General features: G+C 43.6%; 1 protein-coding gene across 1 annotated transcript in view; it reads left to right on the top strand.

Annotated features, from left to right (window-relative positions):
• The window catches only part of LOC126545318 (TBC1 domain family member 12-like), a 29,661-nt gene that overhangs the window by 4,353 nt on the left and 1,524 nt on the right, over positions 1-23,784 (top strand). The window contains exons 2-6 of the mRNA XM_050193123.3: positions 35-117; positions 5,977-6,428; positions 23,016-23,144; positions 23,462-23,571; positions 23,630-23,733. Of these exons, the coding sequence (XP_050049080.2) occupies positions 35-117; positions 5,977-6,428; positions 23,016-23,144; positions 23,462-23,571; positions 23,630-23,733 (878 nt within the window). The remainder of the gene's footprint in view (positions 1-34; positions 118-5,976; positions 6,429-23,015; positions 23,145-23,461; positions 23,572-23,629; positions 23,734-23,784) is intronic.

The following is a 23,784-nucleotide window of genomic DNA, read 5'->3' as shown; positions in this document are numbered from 1 at the left end:
TTGCATTTATTTCTTTTCATGTCTGTTCTTGCAGAAATTTGCCTGCCAAGAATCCAGAAGAAGAGCAGAAGCACAAGCAGGAGTACGAGGAGATGGTGAAGGCTGCCCGCAAGAAAGGCAAGTTATCTGACCAGTATCATCAGCATTCTGTAGTGTCTGTGCCTTTGCTTCAAGGGCACCTTTTTACCGATCAAGGTAGCTCAGTGGCTATGGCGCTGTGCTGCTGAGCACAAGGCCACGGGTTAGATCTCGGCAACCATATTTTAATAGGGGTGCAATGCAAAAATGCTTCTGTACCGTGCATTAGGTGTACATTAAAGAACCCAGATGGTCAAAATTAATCTGGAGTCCCCCACGAAGACGTGTGTCACAATTAGGTTGCAATTCTAGCACGTCAAACCCAAGAATTTAATTTTTTTAGGCTACCTTTTCATGACAGGTGCTGTGCTTCATGAAATTATCCAGATGGTGAAACAGAGACAGCAATTGTTACAGTTAATGCCTTGTTAATGCCTATCTGATTAATAAGTAATTCCTGTTTAAATATAGTCACAATGAATCCCCCACCCTGTTGCCATTGAACTTGATGTATTGGCTGACCGCTTAAGCTGTAGTCACTTATCACTTGCCAGATGGTTAGTGTGTACCATTTACTTCATTTTTCAGTGCATACAAGCCTGGAATTGGGGAAATTTTCGGCGTGTAGACAATAGATAGTGAAATAGTGCAAGGACTTTTCACTGACAGTAGACCTCACCAGTAGTGACATGAAAACATGGTGGTCATGATGTGTTTCCCGCTCCCATAGCTACTAGGCATTTCCACATCGTTTACGACAGCGACGTGGAAGTGGCTGATGGCCCTTCCATCTCTGATGTGCCGGGTGCGTTCACCATCATGAGGGCATTTGCAGAGAAGTGGAACCTGATGGAGAAATGGGCTCGTGGCCTTGCTGAGTTTGAGGACGCCGCCGTCGTCGTAAGGCAACCACAGCGACAAGTGGAAAAACAGATTTTTTGCCACCTGCTCACAAATAAAACTTGTCTCTGTGTTTGTTTGAGTGATAATTATAACGTAGTTCTTTTCTCGCCAGTAAGTCTATAGCCATTCATCAGCCATTGTTGGTTAATTAGCCATGTATCCTCGTTCAGCCCGAACCACCACTCATGTATCTTCATTTTTTGTTCGTACCTCAAGACACTGGAATGACCTTCCCACTTCAGCTGTTCTTCATGAGAACCCTCTTCGTTTTAAATGCATCATCGAAGAACTAACTTGTGTTAAATAAAATGTACACGCCCACCCCTCATGCGAAACTCCTTTGGGGGCCTTTGAGGTATCGGAATAAATAAAAATAAATAAATTAGTGCATCGTTTAGTGCATACCTGACCCACGTTCCCCATCACCTATGTAATAACAAGGTTTTACTGTTACTAGATACTGCTCTTGTTACACTGTGCCCACCTGGATTAGAATTTGTGTGCAGTATCTGCAGAAACTGTCTAAAGACTTGTATGAATGTATGGTTCAGTTTAACAGAGGTCAGGAACAAATGATATAGGTCACAAGTGGCTTACCTTTGAAAAGAATCTTAACTCCCAGTGTACGCTGTTGTAAAAATCTCACTGTTAATTTAGGGGGGTGTCCAGTTTCTACAACACAGTAAACGATGTACAAGAAGCATGCCACTTTGTGTCTACATCTGCTGTGTGCTGCGTTATAAAATCTAAGTTCAGATTAGCATATTTGGGGTCAAGGCCTGCATCATAGTTATCATCAAAATTAACAATGCACCTGTGCAGTAAATTCAACCTTACTTGCAAAGTACTTGTCTAGAGCTTGTTTACTGTTATGAACACTAGCTTATTATGAATAAACGTGGTGTAATTGCCACAACGTGTCACAGCTACGTCGTGACGCGATCACATGAAGGTTGGCACATACAGAACTTGCAGATGTTTTGTCTGTTGGACCTGTGCTTGCCAGTCCCATGATCCAGCCTCTTCTGTTGAGTAGAGTTGTCAATGTTCACTATGGCTGGTATAATGCGCCCGCCAATATGGGCTAGACCCGAACCATTCTGACTTATCGTGGAGGGCTAACGGCTGATTTGGGATAAACACAGATTGAAATAGTTTTACATTATACCGGCCCATGTGGTTTATTTAGCTGCTGCTTTGAATCTGCTGTCGAGAGTCCCAGAGACAGTTTCATTTGCATACAGTTATGTCAAATCCACCAAGCATTATTGCCTTGTTCAATTGAATCAAGTTTTTCTAAAAATATGGCCCCTCTATAGCTTTTAATGTACAAAAGTGTGCCCTTGCTACATATGGCACCCGCATAGTGTCAGATTGCTTGACCCTTTGTATGCTATGCCTTCCACTGGTCATCACTAAAACCTTAGTTGTAAAACCGAATTTCATAAGCATGAACTTGACATATGCTGTTCCTGTTAACACCATAGCTTGTAGTAATCGTCCTTGAATAGGGCTGGGGTCAGGAGAGGGATTAATAAGATGTCATTTTTGGTGAAGCTTCTTTCCATCCCCCCAAGCAGTAAGGCTGTGCACCACAGACAGTACATCTCTGAAAGCTGTACACTTATCCATCTGTGGCCACAGGAAACCTGGTGTGACTGCTGAATGAAAAGTTCCCCATTTTCATGGGGAGCTAAGAGGGTGCACTTCCTGATAGACAAGCTAGACTTTATCATGGCTCCTTCATAACTTCATGGAAAGCACATTAAGCAGGAGTGCTGCTTGTCATGTTGTGTGTCACAAGAATGGTTTTACATAGTCTTGTCAGAGTTTTTTTTTTTTTTTTCCCCATGCTCTGTTATGAGCGAAGCTCGTCACTCTATGCCCCACTTTTTTTTTTTCCTACCTAAAACACAAACAGGCAGTGCCACAGATGCAGCTAAACCAGGAAAATTAACTACACCCACTCACTGTGAGCTGCAGAATATAAGGAATGTGAGAGTGAACGAGAAACTAACAGAAAGATGGAGGCTTGAAGGGATCAACAGTGGTAGAACAAAGAATGTTGCTGGAGCCAGTGTTTAGGCAAGGCGGCTTTTCTTGCTGCCCTGACGAAGACAAGTCCCCTTGTCGAACTGTTGGTCAGCTTTATTCCTTGTTATACCATTATTAATCCCAGTGTGACACTCGGGTTACTATGAGAAGCATTGAGTTATTTCACTTTAAAGGTGAACATTAAATTAATGTGGCATATTAGAGGGTCTTTTTAGAAGCTTCACAGTGTTGGATGCAATAAGATGATTTGTTTGTAAGAAAATAGTGACAGAAGGGGCTGCACAATTGATTTCAAATCACCTGCAATGAATCCGGTCACTTCTTAGGAATCCTAAACTATGCTGGGGGTCTCGGAGGCCATGCATTGCTGGGTGATATCGTTTGCTTTGAGTAAGAGGCCCGCACAGGGAAGGCACTATGCTTTCACATATTGTGCTGACAGCCGTTTTAAGAAGTAGAATAATCGAGTATGCCTGTCAAAAAAATCCTATGAAATTAGCCAAATTTCCTTTTATGTTGTTTTGTGTTGTTGAAATGTATTGCAATAACTTTATCATTATTGGCTTACTTTAATTACCATTTATACTCTGAGTCTGAGTGTTATGTCGCGGGTGCTGCTACCATATCTTTATAGTGGCAGTGCGAATCCTGGCCCCCATTTATTTCATTTGCTTATGAAACCTCTTTTTCTTGGTACCAGTAACATTTGGAGCATTAATATGTTACTTCAGATTGATTTAATATTTGCCATTTAGTGTCCCTTTAAAGGTCTCAAATTGGCACTGTTTGTCAGCGTTAGACATCGGTTCATTTTTTGTTGTAAAGCAGGAAGGCATGTGACACGGCTATAAAGGTGTGTCCTCTTCCATTTTCTCTTTTTGGAGCAAGGACCAAAATTTTACAACATAGTGTGTGCAAGAGCCAACAAAACAGAGTAAATGTTATTAATTGCAATTGCTTGGTGATCTGCAAGTTGACTGGCAGTGCTGGAGGTGGTGTTAAAACTTAAATTTGGAACTGAGGCAAGTTTTTTTTGCATATTCTGGCATAAAGTGCAAAAGGACAACAGCCTTGGCCATTTGCACCTTATGCCTGGAGGTAGTGAACTCGAGCTTTATCTGAAAAAGAAAAAAAAAAGTATTTTAAATTGTTGGTCACCAAACACTATTTGCAGCTTCTATCAAAGGGCATAGCATGGCTTGAGGGAGAGGTAGTTTTGCATTTCTTTGCTTCATTGTGGAGCTCCCCCTCCAGAGTACACTTCAATGTAACCCCAGTGTAACTCCAGCTGGTGTGAAGGAAGACCAAGGCATTAAATGGAAACTGTACCATGAGCGATAGTGGTCAAATGGTTAAATTATGTGCAGTTGTTTGCAGACGACACTTGGCAACCTACCGTACTTATTTCACTCGAAGCTGGCTTCAAATAAAAGATGCTAATCCTGAAATTGAAACTAATAAAGGTGCTTTCAAATGTAAACCAACCAGAATATTGTCAAAAGTAAAATGGTATATATTTTTATCTGTCACATTAGTCACAAATGTTTTGGGTGATTGCGTATGACACATAAAAAGCTCATCTGCCATTGTCATCTACATTGTAACATTTAATGTCCATCAGTTTCAGAAAGGTTTTGAGACCAGCTTAGCAGGGTGGCTTTTCTATGAGCCCACTAAAGAATGCACCATCACTGTTTAATGATGCATAGTTGGTGCAATGATAACCAGTCAGGTTTACCAGTCGCTCTTGCTCGGTAAGATTTTCGGTGGCATGATGCAGCAGCAAGTGTGTTTAATAAAGGGAAAATCAGACATCCACCCAACTGTAGCAATTGCTACAATGGAAACCCATACGCGCGAACATTGTAGCAATTGCTACAATTGGGTGGATGTCTGATTTTCCCTTTATTAATTACTTCAAGCAAGTGTATTGTTAAAGCTAGGATAAAGCATTGCAACTCTGGAACCATTGTTGATTCTACGCCTACACCCTTATTTTGTCAGTCATTTTGCAATAGGTTGTCAGCTTATATCCAGATAAACATTATGTAAATAAACATCGCCAAATAAACACTGTGTGTGAATCAGTAACAATGAAAGTTTGCTCCACCAGCATGTACAGTATGTAATAGTGTGTACAGTATGTAGTGCAGAGTCTGGTGCACAATGCAAAGCAGACGGCACTACCTATGAAAAATCGTACAAGAATACTGGGATAAAAATTTTTTGACTATGCTTAGTTGACCAGCTTCCCTCTTAACAATCAACTGTAGAAACTGAAGAGGACAGCACCAATACTGTGCTGTTCAAAGGTGAAGCCATCCTTAGACACAAGCTGCCTTTAAGGTGCAAGGTTGCACAATAAGAACTACCGAGGTTTTCACTGGAAACGTGACTGGAATGTTGCAATTGATAATGTCTCTGTACTTTTCAATATGGCAAAAGAGAAGGACGAAATCTCATTGCCCAAATGCTTGCACAAAGCGCAGAAAGCCTCGGTGTATGGGGTCTGCAGTGCACGCACATTCAGGGCATTAACAGGTGCCTTTGGTGAAAACCAGCACAGGAGGAAAGCACGACAGAGTAAGCCACGGGGTCTCGGGAAATGAACTTCGTGACACCAATGCTTCATTTGATGAGTTTCCAGCCAACACTTCTAACTGTGGAAGCAATGGAAAAAGAGACTTAAATGCCTCTGTACACCACATCGAAACACCACAGGGATAGCACAGTGCATCACATGGTTCTAAAGATGCTCATTCAGGGAAGGGGGCTGCAGCATATGCATGGATAATTTCTAAAATACGAGAGTACAGCCCTTTTGTGAGAACGTGCGTTATTTCAACGTAACGAAGTTAAGCGCTACTGATATATATTGCGGTTTAGCTGTATACTGTTTTCTGACTTATATTCACGCAGCTCTTGTTCCACTATATGCAGAGTTAAAAGATGCCCGTGCCCGCAAGAAGCAGATGCAGCAGCAGTGGAAGCAGGAGGAACAGCTGGCGCAGGCCACACGTACTTGGGTGTCAGAGGTGCTACCATGTTGGGAAGTGGCACGTAGCCAGCGACGCATACGGGACCTGTGGTGGCAGGGCCTTCCACCGAGCGTGCGAGGTCGTGTCTGGAAGCTGGCCATTGGCAATGAGTTAAACATCACACCTGAGCTATATGAAATCTGTGCCTCACGCTCGCGTAAAATCTGGCGCAGCGAGGCCCTCCCTGAGGAACCTTCAGCTTTGCACACACGCGAGCAGTCGGCACACCTCATCCGACTGGATGTGTCACGCACATTCCCACAGCTGGGCATCTTTCAGGAGGCAGGCCCTTACTTTGATGTCCTGCACTGTATCCTCGGTGCCTATGTGGTCTACCGACCAGACATTGGCTACGTGAGTGTTCAGCTGCACCGTTCTTTAATTTAACATTGTTTTCCCACTCTGTCTTGTTTTGTCGGTGTTTATTATTAATGGAAGCTTGCTTGTTTTCACTGGGTGATATGTTAAGATTGGCTTGCTGCAAGTTTACAAAGGAGCTCAGTACAAAAGGGGTTTTCTGCAGGCCTGTGGAAGGTGCTAGCTGAGGAACTGTCACAAATTTCATTTTGTAGCTGGTAAGGTATTTAGTGGTTCTTATTTTTGAAGTGAAATGCTTTTGAAGCTACTATGGGGTTCAAACTGTAAATTGGTGGCGCTCATGCTTACTTGGTGCAGAAATGATGATGAAATGTGCTTGAAGATCAAATTACCTGCAGTATTTATCCAATCCTAAATGCAGGAGCTAGAATCATCCTACACTTGAACCTTGTTATAATGAGATGGGATGTAATGAAGTAAATGTAATTCCCCTTGAAATCTCCATAGAGATCCGTGTATTTAAAACCTCGTTTTAATTAAGTGAAATTGTTCTGTAAATGGATATACAGTAGAACCCCGGTGAGACGATCACAGCTGGTACGAATTTCGGTGTGATACGAATTTATAACATTCCCCGGCCAAAATACATTGCTTACAGTACAAAAAACATTGGCTGTTCTGAACTCATTGTCGCGCTGCTGTGGATCATATGGATGTGTGAGGAACAGAAGTGGCGGCGATCGAGCCAGCATAGCAGCCGGCACAGACAAGCTGGCACAGCAGGATCTGGGTGGGATTCATAGTTGCCAAGCGACTGGCTACGTCATGCAGCTGCACAGTCTCATTGGTCCCTTGTCGAGCGGACCGGGCTACACCACAGCCTGATGCTTTGACCAGCGAGGAAGAAGACGAGGACTACTACAGCAATGACGACTGTGTCAGCAGCCACGACAGGCAGCCCACCACAACCAAAATGCTCCTTGCACTCAACGTGCTGAGGCATTCAGTGGCATTCGAAAACGTTTGTGAGGTCACATGCGCACACTTTTACACCTTCCAGAAGGCGACTGTTGATGATTTGGGCACGAAGAAAACGCACACGGATTGTAGAACCCCATTCATGAACGTCTTTCAAAGGAATGGGGGGGGGGGGAAGAAAATCTAACAGCCAGGAAAACGTAACTGAGGAAGGCCACCAATCACCACAGCTATCTCAGAAACAGCTCTGAAACGCTTCCAGTACAGTACGTCTCAGCGCTTGTACTGTTAACGAGGACGGTACATGTGCGCATCTGTAGTTAAGAGACATATACAATGTTTTGCGACAGTGGCCCCTTTCAACTCTTAATATGCTTGACTGCAATATGTTGCTTATGCTTCACTGCATCACACGGCTCCATTGCAGGGAAGCTGAGTTAAAAGAACCAGCGATTATGCTACGCATGTAAGACCCTTGCCAGCTCCAAAATAAATGTAATGCTGCACTCGGTGGATCTGGCCCAGTGGGCATGGTTCCCGGTAGGCTTTCACTGATGTGCACTTTGCTTCAGTTGCTTTGCCAACTGCTATGTGCACATGTGCAGCACCTGGCTTGTGGAACTTTGGTCACCTATTGCAAACTTTGGTCGCTTACTGCAATGTGCTGGTAGCTCGTTGCAACGCACCGGTCACTTGTTGCAACATACAAGCTGGCTGCATTGCTAAATTTACATGACCACCACATTCAAACGCAATGTAAGATAAGGCAACATATCATCATCATCAGCCTGGTTACGCCCACTGCAGGGCAAAGGCCTCTCCCATACTTCTCCAACTAGCCTGGTCATGTACTAATTGTGGCCATGTCGTCCCTGCAAACTTCTTAATCTCATCCGTCCACCTAACCTTCTGCCGCCCCCTGCTACGCTTCCCGTCCCTTGGAATCCAGTCCGTACCCTTAATGACCATTGGTTATCTTCCCTCCTCATTACATGTCCTGCCCATGCCCATTTCTTTTTCTTGATTTCAACTAAGATCTCATTAACCCGCGTTTGTTCCCTCAACCAATCTGCTCTTTTCTTATCCCTTAACGTTACACCTATCATTCATCTTTCCATAGCTCGTTGCGTCGTCCTCAACTTAAGTAGAACCCTTTTTGTAAGCCTCCAGGTTTCTGCCCCGTACAAGAGTACTGATAAGACACAGCTGTTATGCACTTTTCTCTTGAGGGATAATGGCAGCCTGCTGTTCATGATCTGAGAATGCCTGTCAAACGCTCCCCAGCCCATTCTTATTCTTCTGATTATTTCAGTCTCATGATCCGGATCTGTGGTCACTACCTGCCCTAAGTGCATAGATGTATTCCCTTACCACTTCCAGTACCTGGCTACCCATCGTAAACTGCTGTTCTCTTCCGAGACTGCTAAACATTACTTTAGTTTTCTGCAGATAAATTTTTAGACCCACTCTTCTGCTGCTTTGCCTCTTCAGGTCAGTGAGCATGCATTGCAATTGGTCCCCTGAGTTACTAAGCAAGGCAATATCATCAGCGAATCGCAAGTTACTAAGGTATTCTCCATTAACTCTAATCCCCAATTCTTCCCATTCCAGGTCTCTGAATACCTCCTGTAAACACGCTGTGAATAGCATTGGAGAGATTGTATCTCCCTTCCTGACACCTTTCTTTATTGGGATTTTGTTGCTTTCTTTATGGAGGACTACGGTGGCTGTGGAGCCGCTATAGATATCTTTCAGTATTTTTACATACGGCTCGTCTACACCCCGATTCCGTAATGCCTCCATGACTGCTGAGGTTTCGACAGAATCAAACGCTTTCTTGTAATCAATGAAAGCTATATATAAGGGTTGGTTATATTTCGCACATTTCTCTATCACCTGATTGATAGTGTGAATATAGTCTACTGTTGAGTGGCCTTTACGGAATCCTGCCTGGTCCTTTGCTTGGCAGAAGTCTAAGGTGTTCCTGATTCTATTTGCGATTGCCTTAGTAAATATTTTGTAGGCAACGGACAGTAAGCTGATCGGTCTATAATTTTTCAAGTTTTTGGCGTTCCCTTTCTAATGGATTAGGATTATGTTAGCATTTTTTCAAGATTCCAAGTACACTTGAGGTTATGAGGCATTGTGTATACAGGGTGGCCAGTTTTTCTAGAACAATCTGCCCACCATCCTTCAACAAATCTGCTGTTACCTTATCCTCCCTAGTTGCCTTCCCCCTTTGCATAGCTCCCAAGGCTTTCTTTACTTCTTCCGGCGTTATTTGCGGGATTTCAAATTCCTCTAGACTATTCTCTCTTCCATTATCGTCGTGGGTGCCACTGGTACTGTATAAATCTCTATAGAACTCCTCAGCCACTTGAACTATCTCATCCATATTAGTAATGATAGTGCTGGATTTGTCTCTTAACGCATACATCTGATTCTTGCCAATTCCTAGTTTATTCTTCATTGCTTTTAGGCTTCCTCCGTTCCTGAGAGCATGTTCAATTCTATCCATATTATACTTCCTTATGTCAGCTGTCTTACGCTTGTTGATTAACTTCGAAAGTTCTGCCAGTTCTATTCTAGCTGTAGGGTTAAATGCTTTCATACATTGGCGTTTCTTGATCAGATCTTTCGTCTCCTGCGATAGCTTACTGGTATCCTGTCTAGCGGAGTTACCACCGACTTCTATTGCACACTCCTTAATGATGCCCGTAAGATTTTCGTTCATTGCTTCAACACTAAGGTCCTCTTCCTGAGTTAAAGCCGAATACCTGTTCTGTAGCTTGATCCGGAATTCCTCTATTTTCCCTCTTACTGCTAACTCATTGATCGGCTTCTTATGCACCAGTTTCTTCTGTTCCCTCCTCAGGTCTAGGCTAACATATCAACGGGAACATAATACATGGAAGTCAATGGGATTTAGGTTAGAACCGTGATAATGCAACGTAGCAGCCGGGACAACGTCGTAGCGAGGAACATATCAACAACATTCCGCTGTATAGGAATTTTCTTGCTAAAAGTAAATTAATTTTTTTTTCTTGATTTTATGTGTTTTGGTGGTACAAATTTTCGGTGATAAGAATATCTTATGCGACCCCATGAAATTCGTATCATCAAGAGTTTACCGTAATGAACTAGATTTGTCTCCGAAACCAAAAGTACCAGCCGCTGTGCACCGAGTATATTGCTTTCCGCCGAGTTCTGCGCTCGCTCGGCGCTGAGCTGCGTGTTGCTCAACGGCGCTGCGCTCGCCGTTGAGCAACACTGGTCGTTCTCACTGCCACATGCACGGTGGCTGCACATGAGCAGCACTTATCTTATCCCACCTCTCTCTCGCTGCGGCATGTAGCTGGCAAAGCTAGGTCGCTAAGCGCACCCTTCAAGATAGCAATCTCGGAAGCCACGCCTAGCTTCACGACGCCATACATCCATGATAATTGTTGCGCGAGGCATGCCAAAATACCAGTGCCTCCACTTCTCTTTCTCTCACTGCAGCGCAGCGCACTGGCTGATGCAGCTAGGCATGACCTCTGAAATGGTTTCAAACCAGCACGAGCCGGCCAAGCCAAGTCAGCGTAGCAGACATAGAGATAACTGTGACAGTAGAGCCGCAGGGTCATGGGAGAGCGACGGATCAGATAGTTTCGCTTTCATGGGCCAACTGTGTCCGCGTTTACGGCCAACAGTATTTCTGGCACTGTGCTAAGCTGTGCCAGCTGTACACTTCGAAGGGTTTACAACATCACGCAAAAGTGAATCTATCTTCGAAAGTCATGGAGGTTGCCAGAGAATACTGGCCCAGCTTCATATTCGGCGCACTGTTACATGCTGCTTCAACATGACAGACAGACTTGTTTGCAATGCAGCATGCTAGCTGTTCCTGTCGACCACATCACTGTTTTGCCAGTTTCATGACAATATGAGCGAGTCAAGTGGAAAACGGAAGCAAAAGACCTTCAATTGCAACATAAGGATGCTATTGTAAAGGCTGTCACTTTAGGTTCTAAAGGAGTTGCACACGCCGGAGCGTAATTGCTGTTGTATTGAAATTTCATTGCATACGCCACCGCGTAGCAGTTTGTTAAGCCGCATAGCTGTAGTCTTCTTTGCATGTTTAAACTTGCGCACACCGCTGGGCATATACTGCAGTAAGCGGCAGTTGTCGATATAACGAAGTAATGGATATAACAAGCAATTTTGGCTTCCCTTTTGTAAGAGTTGTAGGACTATCTCACCGCTGGCATCCAGTTGTTAGGTTTGTAGTCGGGCATGAACTATGTGGTAGCTGGCCCATGCCGTCGTCCAACTCACCCACGCTTGGGACGTGGTTGTAGAGAGGAACTTTCGGGAACTAGGAGTGCAGAACTTATATACATATTTACATTAAAACACGAGATACATTTCAACAGTGTAGAATGACTCCCACATGGAGCACGCAAGACGAAGCATACAGCACAGGAGCTCCAAGCACCTAGCACACCTCTCTAGCAGCCGACAAACTGCTGCTTAAAAAGCCTCTGTTCTCCCTAGATCCCTAGGGGAGGGAAAACTGCTGTCCAACCTTCGTCCAGTCGGACCGTCCACAGTCGTTGGGGCATAGTGGACCCACCTTTGAAGGGGGAGGGCTCACACACTTACATATGCACTTTGGATTCCTAGAACCCACCGAGGTGAGCGGGTCCTCGTAGCCAGGTTGTCAAGCTTCACCCCAGCCGGCGCCTCTTAATTCCAGAGTTGACTTCTCCGGTAGCCGCCACGAGTGTCAGCAGACTGTGACGAATCCTGGGGCCCGAGGAACGCACCGCAAAACACCCTTTGTTAGAGAAGCTCTCTTGCTGCAAATAGACCATGAAGACCATGGCAAATCAACCAACAATACACGGTCCGCCAAACGTGGCCAGCCCTGCTGTCGTCGCCGACTCTCCGAAGGAAGCGCATGGTGGATTAACGCTGCTGTGATCTCCAGTTCTCCGAAGGAAGTGCATGGTCGGTTAGCGCTGTCGCCGTCGCCGGTTCTCTGAAGGACGCCACCCCCGCGGGTCGATCGAAACAACTGCAGCGGGCTGAGATAGGTTTGAAGAGCAGTATGCCTGCAGGTCGATCGTAACGCTTTCAAATTGGTTATAGCGAGGTTCGAGTATCATCTCTTCTTTCCTTCTTTCACTTATTTCCAGTGAAATATATGTCGGTGTCTTCTGCACATGCTGTGAACTTTGCATGGCGTAATGTGTGTATGAGGTCCTTAATACAGTCGATCCCGAATTATTGAACCCGAACATATTGAATTATTGTCTATATTGAGCAGTACATAGTAACATCCCCTTGGAAATCCCATGCAAAAGTATAGCACTGTACTATGTGTATATCGAACTCTCATTCACTGCGACATTTGATATACAGTCAACGACCGATTTTTCGGACCCTCTAGGGAACGTAAAAACATCCGAAAATTCAGGCAGTCCGAAAAAATGAATGCATGCAAAAAAACGCACCCTTTTTATTTTTTTCTCAGATCTAGAGGTAAAGGGCGAAGTAACAGGCTTCCGAAACCCTGCCACAGCATCAGTGAAGTGGCTATAAAAAGAGGCGTTCAAAAACTCTGTATGCAGCCGACTGCCGGTTTATTATGTACATGTGCATCGTCGGGCAGCCGGTGTTATTGCTGCAGTGGCTTGAAGAACTTGCCGATTGTTGTTTTGACGGCGTTCCGGTTGCATGCGATCATATTCGCCTCGATCTGAGCAAGGGTCATGTCAGCACTGTACACCGATGAAAGAGTCAACAGTGCTCGCGTCAACTCGGCGCCTGTAGGTGGCGCAGGCATTGGCTCCTCATTTTCAACATCGGAGTCTTCTGAATCCCCCACAACCCGACGGACTATTTCCTCGTCAGTCAGTTCTGCGCGGAAGTCGAGCTCGTTGTCAGCGTCAATAAACTGTTCAAAAGTTATTTCCGTGGGTATGGAAACCCCAGCAGAGCGGAGGTCGTTGATCACGTCGTCCGACGGTACTGCTTTCCGCGCTTCGATGCCATCGGCGAGGACGACGAAGACGGAGTGGGCGCCATCGAAGGCAAGCGAAATCCTCAAGTTGCGAACAGTGGAGTTCGCTCACGAGCGTCGAAGCACCTAGGCCTAGCGTCGCAGAGCACACTTGACACAACAGACAACCACACACCACGCTAGCCAAAACGTGGCCTGCTCAAACAAACAAACAAAATGGCGCCGCTCCGGAAACTCCGCCGGAGGCGGAAGTGCGGCGATGAACATAGCCAGCGTGGCCGGACCAAATCGGTGTGTGACGACTAGATTCGGCTAGTTGTGCTTCAAAGCGGTGATATGCTTCGGCTGCAAGTGGATTTCCTTCTCAAGGGCGCTGCGCGAGGAGCCAAAAATTCCTTCCGTCCGTCAAAAAGTCCGGAAAATTGGACGGCGGAGCGTTCGAGCGTCCGAAACTTCAGATGTCCTTATACATATATGGGGCTCGTGGCGGTGCCGCGAAGACGTCCGAAATATCAGGCATGTCCGAAAATTCAGTCGTTGACTGTATATAGAACACTGCACCTTTGCAAGTGCGCTTCTAAAGGCATCGCCATCACTTCTCCCATCATCGGAAATATTCATGCCGACAAAACGGCACTGTTTTGGCAGATGCTTTCAAACAAGGCATTGAATATGAAAGGCAGTACATGGTATAGAGGAAAAATAAACAAGGTGCCTGTCTCAAAATAGGGATGGCTTGTGTAGCAAGGGTCTTATTTGCGCACCATAATGGTGGATTTGCTTTAGTAAGCATCGCCAAAATGCAGCCACGTAATGCGATGAAGCATACTGATAATAAAAAAAACTAATTGCAATGAAGTGAAGCATACTATATGCAGCCGTTCATCATCAGAAAGAGCATCGCCACATTGCTTCAAGAACTTAAAACGCCTCTGGATTCGAAATGGACATTTCACAAGAAAGTATGGATGGCACACGGATCTTTTCACTAAGTGACTCCGGACATGGGATGCTAAAGTTGAGATGCCTGGGCCGCCAGGTTTGTCTTGTAGAATTTCAGTGAAAGGAATTTTAGGGTTCCGCAAGTGGCCAAGACGAATCTGACCCAAACACCCACTTGGACAGATTTTTACATTACGTAGTTTGGATTTAATTTAAAACCACCGTACGCCACATATGCATATTGTGAGAGACCATTGTGGCAGTGGCACAAAAGATGCACTGCTGTGCAATTCGCGGGCCCACAGTTCAGGCAGAGCACACTTCATTTGTGCTCGCAGTGTTGCGACTGGGAATGGACTCGGAAGATCTGCAAGCTGAAAGCTATTTTCAAATGTGACATTGTCTGCCTGGTCGACTTACTGTCAACCTGTGATAATTAGTTGTTGATGGTGAATGGCGCATTGCAACTGACATGCGGCTGGGCACTTTCACATGCGATCCGCAGTACAAGTGCACTGAAGGCGGCACGGCGCATGTTCATATGGATGGTTCGCTTCTGCACTGTGTCAATTTCTACCTTATTCTGCATAATAACATATAACGAGTACTTAGATATGAGCGAATTGCACTCTTGCGGCTGGCTCATGCAGGCTTTTTAGGGTTAACACTGTGATCAGTTCCTCAAAAATTATTTCGCATTGTGTGTGACTTGCAAAATTCTTGTGGGGGAAAAAGAAAGTTAGCTTTTGTGCATTCGACGCAGCCTCGGAAAAACAAATATAGGTAAATTTCCACTTTTCACCATCTCAGGAGACTCCGAGATGTGCATAGTTTTGAGATAAGCTTCAGATATGCATACTTTATATTTTAAATTCTGGATATTTCAAACTATTTTGTGATCACCTTCAAGTTAGATATATCCAAGATCGACTGTATAGGTAATGAAAAAGACAAGAAGCTCTAGCTGTTCCACTGTACAGTTTGCAGTATAAACTAGATTACCTATGTTTTCTCTGGTAAAATGTGCTGGTATTTTGTGCATAGAGTCTTGTGAACTTTGCATGGCATGATATGTGTGCGATGTCAGTAATATAGCTATTAAAAAGAAAATGACCTAATATGCTTCTCTGTGGAACATCGCATTGAATAATAGTAGGTGCCATGTCTGACAAAACCATTCCCCGATACTGCCTGTTTGTGGTGCTTTAGATTCAATGTGATAAGGGAAGCAGCGTGGCCAGGGAAATTGAACATTTGTTTTCTTATGAGCAATTCATGATATAAAAGTTTTAACGTTTTAATTGAAAATACAGTAATGTTGCTCACAGTTGTGTTACGCTCAAGCTCATGTAGTAACATAGAATGCAGACTCGTGTCAACAGATTTCTTGTGAGAACTGGACTGTGAATCTGAGTATCTGATCTGTTTCTTCAAGGCCTGTAGAGTGAGAAAGTACTATAATGTTTCTGAGCAACTTTGAAAATATGGGTAGAGTACTAGATTGGTTGATCATTAGCTAGACTGCTTCTATCAACCTTTTTAAACACATTGATTGTATAACAAACACTCATGCAAACTATTCTACAAGAAAACACAGGACTTAGAAATGCCTAAGTCTAAGATGTGGGTCATTTAGCATACCATTGTGTCAAAAATATATTTAGTAGGCTCTACAAAAATCAAGTTTGCAAGTACTGTGTGTGTAGTAGCTTCATATAAGGTAATGGCAGTCCTTTGTGCTGCATGAAGTTGTGCGTCTGAAATCGACATGGCAGACCAAATTTCTGTTATGTCCTGTGAACGTGGTGTCATGCTACTGTGCTTCCAGTTTGTAAAATATGCAGCAAGATCATGAATTGTGTAGTGACTTTTTCATGTGCGTGTGGGCTTAAGTTTCGTGGCAGGCCGCTCCCTCGACACACTTGACCGAAGAACTAAGCCCATTTTTTACTTTCTTGATCGAGATAATGCGTTCAACAGCCAACTGTGGCTTGTGCATCTTGGCCACCTAAGCTTAAAACTATACCAGCGTAGTGTGCCACCACATTTTTGTACGCGTGGAGCAGTTGCCAGAATTTTGGTGGGGAACATGTAAGGATTTGCCAAGGAGACTGTTTTCTATTTAGCATCAATCTTGAATACTGTAGTGGTGTGTTGATAGTGGTCGGTAACTGCTGGCATGGGCAAAGGGTAATAGCCAGTGTGCACTTGTTTGTTCGTAAAGCACCACCTAGTATTTATTTTGTCTACTTCAGTCTTAGTCTGTCTGAACACCGCCTGCAGACATGCCATGCGCAGCCCTTACGTCATGGGACTAATCAGCCTGCAAATCGAAATCTCGTGTAGATTCGTTTGACTGCAGCTGTCTGCATTTGTTCACTTAATAGAAATTTACTGCACTTCATATCATACCCAGTCAATTAGAAAGCAGCTTGTCTGAAGGCAGAGTTTGGTTGTTTCGTCCGATATGCGATGTTGATCATATTGTAAGATGTTTATTTTTACGGTCACTACAAATGTTGACATCTCCATGGTAGTGATACATTTAAGCAGGATATTACTGTATGTGGCATTGTTTTAGATGTAATAGTTTGTGATGTGATTGTGTGCATTGAAAGGCACATTTCTTCATAGTGTTTTATTGATTTGATAATTCAGACAATTAAAATGTTATAGTTTGCATTCTGAAATGTGAATAGGCAAGGTTTTTTTAGAACTGGGACATGCTTATTGGATTATTGTATCAAGGCAGTTTTTAGTTGCCTAGGCAGCTTTGCCTAATACGATATGTACAGCCGTAGTTCTAACAATGGGCTTTGTTTATTACAGTGTATATTGAATGTATGTATTTGGCTTCACTTGCTCCTGAGTGGATTGCAGATATGTTTCAAGAAATGCTGGTTAGTAGTGTTCATTTAGGTAGTGAACGTTGTGTTCTAAGTGTGTGGAGGTTTCATGAACTGCCTTGCTTCTCATATTAACCCTTTATGGACAACAAGTGTTGCCCGCAAAAAACAAAAGAAAAAGCGAAAAAGAAAAAAACCTTGTTTCGGTATTCAGTACGGAGTTTCTAGCTACATGTCTTCGACGAACACAAAATGACAGGCAGCAAGTGTCATTTGTTTAGAGTAGAAACACCGCTCGAGGAAGTTTGGCCTGCGACTTGAGCTTCTTCTTTTTTTTTTTTTTTAACCACAGTCAGAAAGAATACACAGATGCCAGATTTCCAGCTGCAGTGGTATATCGCTCACTTAATGTAAAGCACATGCCGTCTACACCTCTGGTTAGCATATGACTAGAGCTGGTGGCTTGAGATGAAGCTGACTTCCAGTTTTCTTCCTAGTGTTGCCTCCCCTATTACTAAAAAAGGTTCCACAAAATATTTTTGTCTTTCTGTTGAGTATAGTTATTGCAGATGCACTTAGCCCATTTAGATAGAAAATAAATAGTATGGGAGGGGGGGGGGGGGGGACATTTACGTCTCATGCTTCAATGGTTAAAATGAATACTGAAATTTTACTCATTCCTATATGGAGGCAGATGTAATGAATGTCATATTTTCCTAATGAGAAATTATTATTCATTAAAATATTGCATTGTGCTAGCAATCCACACACACAAAAAGTTGCCTAGCCTGTATATGGGGAGTTTGGTTTCACACATTTTTGCAACTATATGCAAAAGTTCTGTTGCACAGGGAAGTGAGGCCCCAAGTGACCAGTGCGGTAAACATACTTTGCCTGTGTATTTCTCACAAATTTGGGATCAAGTTGTGCCAGCAATTTCACCATGAGTCATGATGGGCTAACGAGCCATTTATACCCGTTACACGGCAAATCTGATGTCATTTACAATTAATGAGATTTGCTTGCTGTCACATGGTAAAATGCAATGACATTCGTCAAAAATTACATGAGTTCGCCAAACTTATTCTTTCAAATAATTTTCAAATTAAATTAGTTTTCGCGATGTGACAGCACACAGTGATAATGACATTAACCACAGAAATGTCATTCTTTGGAAATGACATTAGATTTGCCGTGTGACAGGGGTATATGTAATAGTGACTGCATTATAAGGCCCCCAGCTACACTGCATGGCAGTTGGGAACGTTTAGTCTTAGCTAACGACCTGGCACATCCTGTGCGATAGGCCGTGTGAGTGACATTTAGCAGCATCTTTAGAATTTTGGGTTGTTAGATAAGCGTAATGCAGATCATCATGTTTGACCTACCTTTAACACATTGGGGGTTGGGGAGAGCTGGGTGTCTTTCCAAAGTGCAAGACATTCAATTGCAGTCTAGGTAACACATTAGCAGGCTTTAAATTCAAGTGATATTTATTAGCAATGTTTCTGAGCATTTATAAACTTTTCATCTAGAAACCAAGCATAAAATTTTAGTTTAACAAACTTTTGATTAGATGACACAATCGTCTACAGATGTTGCATGTTCACAGATTATTTAGGGAATCATTCATATTTAAAACAGCGCCAAAAAACATGGACAAGGGAGGACACAGGACGAGCGCTGACTGCCAACAACACCTTTATTGGAGCCTGCGCAAATATATACAGTTTGCAACAGGCATAAAGAGAGTGAAAGAAGGGGAGGGGAAGGCGAGTCATCGTCGGTCAACTACTGCTGCGCATGCGTCAATGACATTAAACAAAATAAAAGAAACCATAACATGGAGGACACAGGCCAAACTGCTTAACTTCTAAGGAACTTAAGTTCTTTATCGCAAACTGCAATAGAAGGGGAACTAACACAGGTGGCTCCTAACTGACACATTGAAAATGCCTCAAAGATTTCTCTGGCCATCTGATCGCTGTACCTTTTCAACACACGTGTGTGGTCAAGGAGTGGAGTACAGCCACACTTGGCACAATGAACAGCCAGATTGCTGCCAGTCTTAATCTTGACACAGTGAGCATGCTCACGCAAACGTTCATTGATACAGCGTCCTGCTTCTATGTAAGTGCAGCCGCAAGAGGTGGGAATGGAATACACTACATTGGTACTGCAATGTACAGGCTTGGCGACATGTTGCTTATTGCACGGTCCAGGTGTTCTCCGGCTTTTGTTTATTTTTTTACACATCCTTCCCAACTTGTTAGGCGCAGTGAACACGACCTTTATACCAGCCCGGCCTGCGGCTTTCTTGATGCGATGGGACACACCATGTATATACGGGATCGCAACAATCTTGGTTAAGACATCACCCGCCTCGCGCGGTTTCTTGGGGGGACGAGCCTCTTGCAATAAAACTTCCGCCAAGGATGACAGCAGTTGTTCAGGATAGCCACTTGTTTTAAGCCGCTGGACTTGATTGGTCCTGTGTCCTCCCTTGTCCGTGTTTTTTGGCGCTGTTTTAAATATGAATGATCCGTACCAACTAGCTCGCACCCAAACCCTTCTGAGTCATTATTTAGGGAATGTTTAGGCAAAGAGTTTTCATCGGTGGCCAGGCAAGTACACTTGGGCATGGCATTCACAAGGTTAAAAAAAAAAAAATTGCAGCAGAACCCTCCTTATGATGAATGTCTAAGTTATGTGCAAGGTGGCCAAACATGCTAATTGGTTGACATTCATCTTCAGAACATCTTGAAACTCAACGAAAAGACAAAAAAACAGGACAATGTGCTTTTTGTTGCACTTCAGAAAGTTCTGGAGATGAACGTTAATGCGATCAGCATTGAAACATTGTAGCGACACACCATATTGCCACTGCTGAAAGATGTTGCGTGTGAGATGGGTATGCAACTGGGCTCCTCTCTAAATCCTTCTGGACACTGCATCATCTAGTGGCTCTGCTGCGAAGTCCATGCATGGCACATCATAACAAAATCTCGGGACACCTAAGCAATTCTTATGAGTTCTGAATGCGAAAGCATTAATGTCCAGTGAGTGGACCTTTGTGTTACGAGCGCCTCACGGGCAAGTGAGCACATTACGACGCTTGGTGCGTTTTGATTTAGCCTTACTGAGGTGCAATTAGAATGCAGGTGAGAGCTTGCGCAGACAAGGAATGCATGGATAACACAGGCTTCAGAGAGCGAGGGCAACGTGGTATCAGTGATGCCCTCTCCCCTCATGTAATACTGCGGCAGCAGGCGTTACTTTTTGCCCACTCGGCTCCATCGAGGCCCAAGCCAGCAACACGAGTGTACGAGGTGTGCTCGTGACGTGGCATCGCAGTATGGGCGTAGCCGGGGGAGGGGGGTGGGTGAAGGAGTACCCCTCCCCACTGAAATTTTCAGACGCACCCTCCCAAGCCCATCCCAACTGAATGTCTTGGCAATTTTCAGAATAACTGGGTGTTGGGAGACATCTCTTGGAGCTACTAGCCCTTAATTTACTGCAAACTGTAGATGCCGTAATTTTCACGAAGGCTTCTAAGCAGGAAGCAGTCCTGCTTCAAACTGTCTGGCTCATCAATTCCTGAGTGTGATTAAATAACAGTATGCGTCGCGTGACGACTACAATACCATGATCACAAGTTACTACTTCCAAGCACCTCTTCAAGTCAGACAGCAGGTCACTGAAAGTGCGTGAAACTTGCATCATATGATACTATCGAAGTTCTAGCGTGAAGCTTCGTTCTTGTAATTTTTAAATGTAGAATAATATAGCATGCTCACAATGACAAAAGCACGATTGAGTGATAGGCGAGTTGCAAAATGGTGCCTGCTCTCTTCCATACGTATTCGTGGTCGAACGACTTACTAGAAGATCTGGCTGGAAAAAAGAATGCTCATCTCCACTGTTACCTGGGCTGCAACAAGTTTGGGCTGCAAACAAGACACACGATAGTGCACTGTCTTATTTTTGTTTCGCCCAGTTTTTAGCGCTGTTTTTCCAACTACCAACTAGGTCATCAACATGCATTATTTAAATGCATAATTTGTAATCGAAATTTTAGTTTTTTTAAGATGATAATTTTTAAATATAGCATGAGAATGATAGCATAATTTGATGCGAAGTGGTTGCACGGCTTAGTAATGAAAAGCTTATCAGAAGTTAAGCTAAGTGTTGCTTTGGCAATGCAGAAATGTGCATCCTCATTGTTAAAGCATTCTTATCCGTGAGTGCTAAGAGTTTGTGCGGTGTACAACCTCCGTGTGTGTGTGGAGAAAGAGAGAGAAAAAAAGGTGGAGGGAGAGGAGTGGCAATTGTCGGCGGGCTGCAGAGAGCACACAGAAAGAGCCAGGCCAACTCATTCTATTGTATTTGTGAATTGTTAAAGGGCACTAAAGAGAAACAGTTAATCAGTTTAGACCGACAAAGTAAACTTAAAAACTATTTTCGCAATTTCTTGGTAAGAGGTTGATTATTTCAGGAGAAAAATGGAAGGTTGTTTCCATTTTTTAAATTTTGCACTGTTACCTGAGCACCGGTGTGTTAGTGTGATGTCATGGATTTCAAAGTTTTTCTCATACTTGAGCCATTGTGGCTCAATGAAATTTCTTACAACTTGTTTAGTCTGTGGCACTTTTTTGGAATACAATCTAGTCCATCTTTATTGATAAGTTAAACTAGGCCCAAACAGATGCAGGAACTTGCATGTGGTGTTTCCACCTGTCTTTAGTTTTTGAGTTGTCACCTACCAAGCCTCCTCAAATGGTCAGAGTTGTAGGAAGAAAATGTATTAGTACAGCTCAACTTACTTTTTCTCTTTAGTGTCCCTTTAATAAAAGTTGGGAGGAAAGTGATGTAGGAGTAATCTGTTCATTTCACTTACTTTTTGGGGCAGTAATTGGTCACTGTAGTTCGTAACATATTAAAATTGTGTAATTACAACAGGCTCCTTTTTTTCTTCTGTAATGTGTACAAGCCTAATACCCAGTGACCCAAGTTGGCATCAAAGAAGCTTGTTGAAATGCAGCACACGCATTGGCACATACCCAGTGACCCCCAACTTAGCATCACAGGTTCATTGAAAATTGTCACATACTCAATGACCCAAATTAGTCCCGACAGTTGGTGTCGAACATGGTTCTCTCAGCATAGCAGCCCAGTTCTCCCTACCCACTACAGATAGTGACTAGACCATGGACCACCCAGCGACCCAAGGTGGTGAAAAAGGGGGTTAGAGACAGAAACATACCAGAAAATGTGCAAAAAATTCTAAGAATGCTAATCGCATTTTTTTTTAATGTTGCAGCTACTCGAGAAAATTTTGAATCCGTCCTATTGAAAGCCCTAAATTAGAACATTGTAGCTTGCACAAGAAATGCCAAATCTGTGTATATAATATAGTGAAACTAGTAGCACTGCCTTTAAGATTAAGATGTGGATCTGCAAAAAATAAAAAGAAAGTAATGAAAGAAAGGGCCACCACAAGAAGATTATTTAACATGGAACTTTCCCGAGAAAGACTGCGAAAAATACAGGCGTGGTGAAATCTGGCGTGGTTTGAAGTGCCTTTCAGAGGCTACATTGGTGAAATGGTTTAACCACAAATGAGATGGGGGTACTCATCTATGTGGCTACAATGTTGCCAGCATATGTAAAGCTACAGCCATGTATGTTTATCCTGGAATCTATGGGCACTTCCGTCATCCTGTGTAGCTTCTGCAGAAAGGTTTTTGTAAATTTTTACTTTCACTGTGATGCTTGTAAACACTGTTTAGCCTGTCTTCATTTATAAAAGTTTGCATTTTACCTGCTCTGTGGCTGCTTTCTGTGCTGCAGGTGCAAGGCATGTCCTTCCTGGCTGCCATGCTGCTGCTCAACCTGGAGGTAGCTGATGCGTTCATCTGCTTTGCAAACCTGCTCAACAGACCCTGTCAACTAGCATTTTTTCGTGTAGACCAGCCACAGGCAAGTTTATGTATTGTAACACTTCTATATGTTTCCAGTTAACAAGCATGCTTTGTATCTTTCACGTAAATGTAGAGAATCTTCTACAGCATTAACATTTTCGTTAATTTTATTTCAGAACTGCTGTGCTTAAGCTACATTTGCAAGATAATGGGTTTTGTTGTGTAAAATACTGTCCAAAATGTAATAATCCTGTATGATGTATATACACATTTTATTTTATTACAATACTACTGCAGTTGGGCAGTATGCATTCACTACATAGCCAATAAGTATAATACATAAGGAAATTAATGCCAGTTCCTGTTTTAATGCAGATGAATGCCTATTATACCCTGTACGACGACTTTTTCCATGAGAACCTGCCCAAGCTGTTTGCACACTTCAAGAAGCACAACCTCACTTCGGACCTGTACCTGGTTGACTGGTAGGCTCAGCTCTCATAAGTGAATTCAGATGGCCATCAGGCCATGCCTTCTGTGCAGGATATATACGCTTTACAGCCGATCTCTGCCCCTGGATGTGGCCTGCCGAGTGTGGGACGTCTTCTTGAGAGACGGGGAAGAGTTCCTCTTCAGGTCTGCCCTTGGTGAGCATTCTTCAGATTGGCTACTGCAGTCACTAAATACCCATTTTGGTT

The sequence above is a fragment of the Dermacentor andersoni genome, chromosome 1 (assembly GCF_023375885.2).
Source record: "Dermacentor andersoni chromosome 1, qqDerAnde1_hic_scaffold, whole genome shotgun sequence".
Classification (NCBI taxonomy): Eukaryota; Metazoa; Arthropoda; class Arachnida; order Ixodida; family Ixodidae; genus Dermacentor; species Dermacentor andersoni.
The sequence above is the reverse complement of the archived record's forward strand: the minus strand, read 5'-3'. Positions and strand labels throughout refer to the sequence as shown.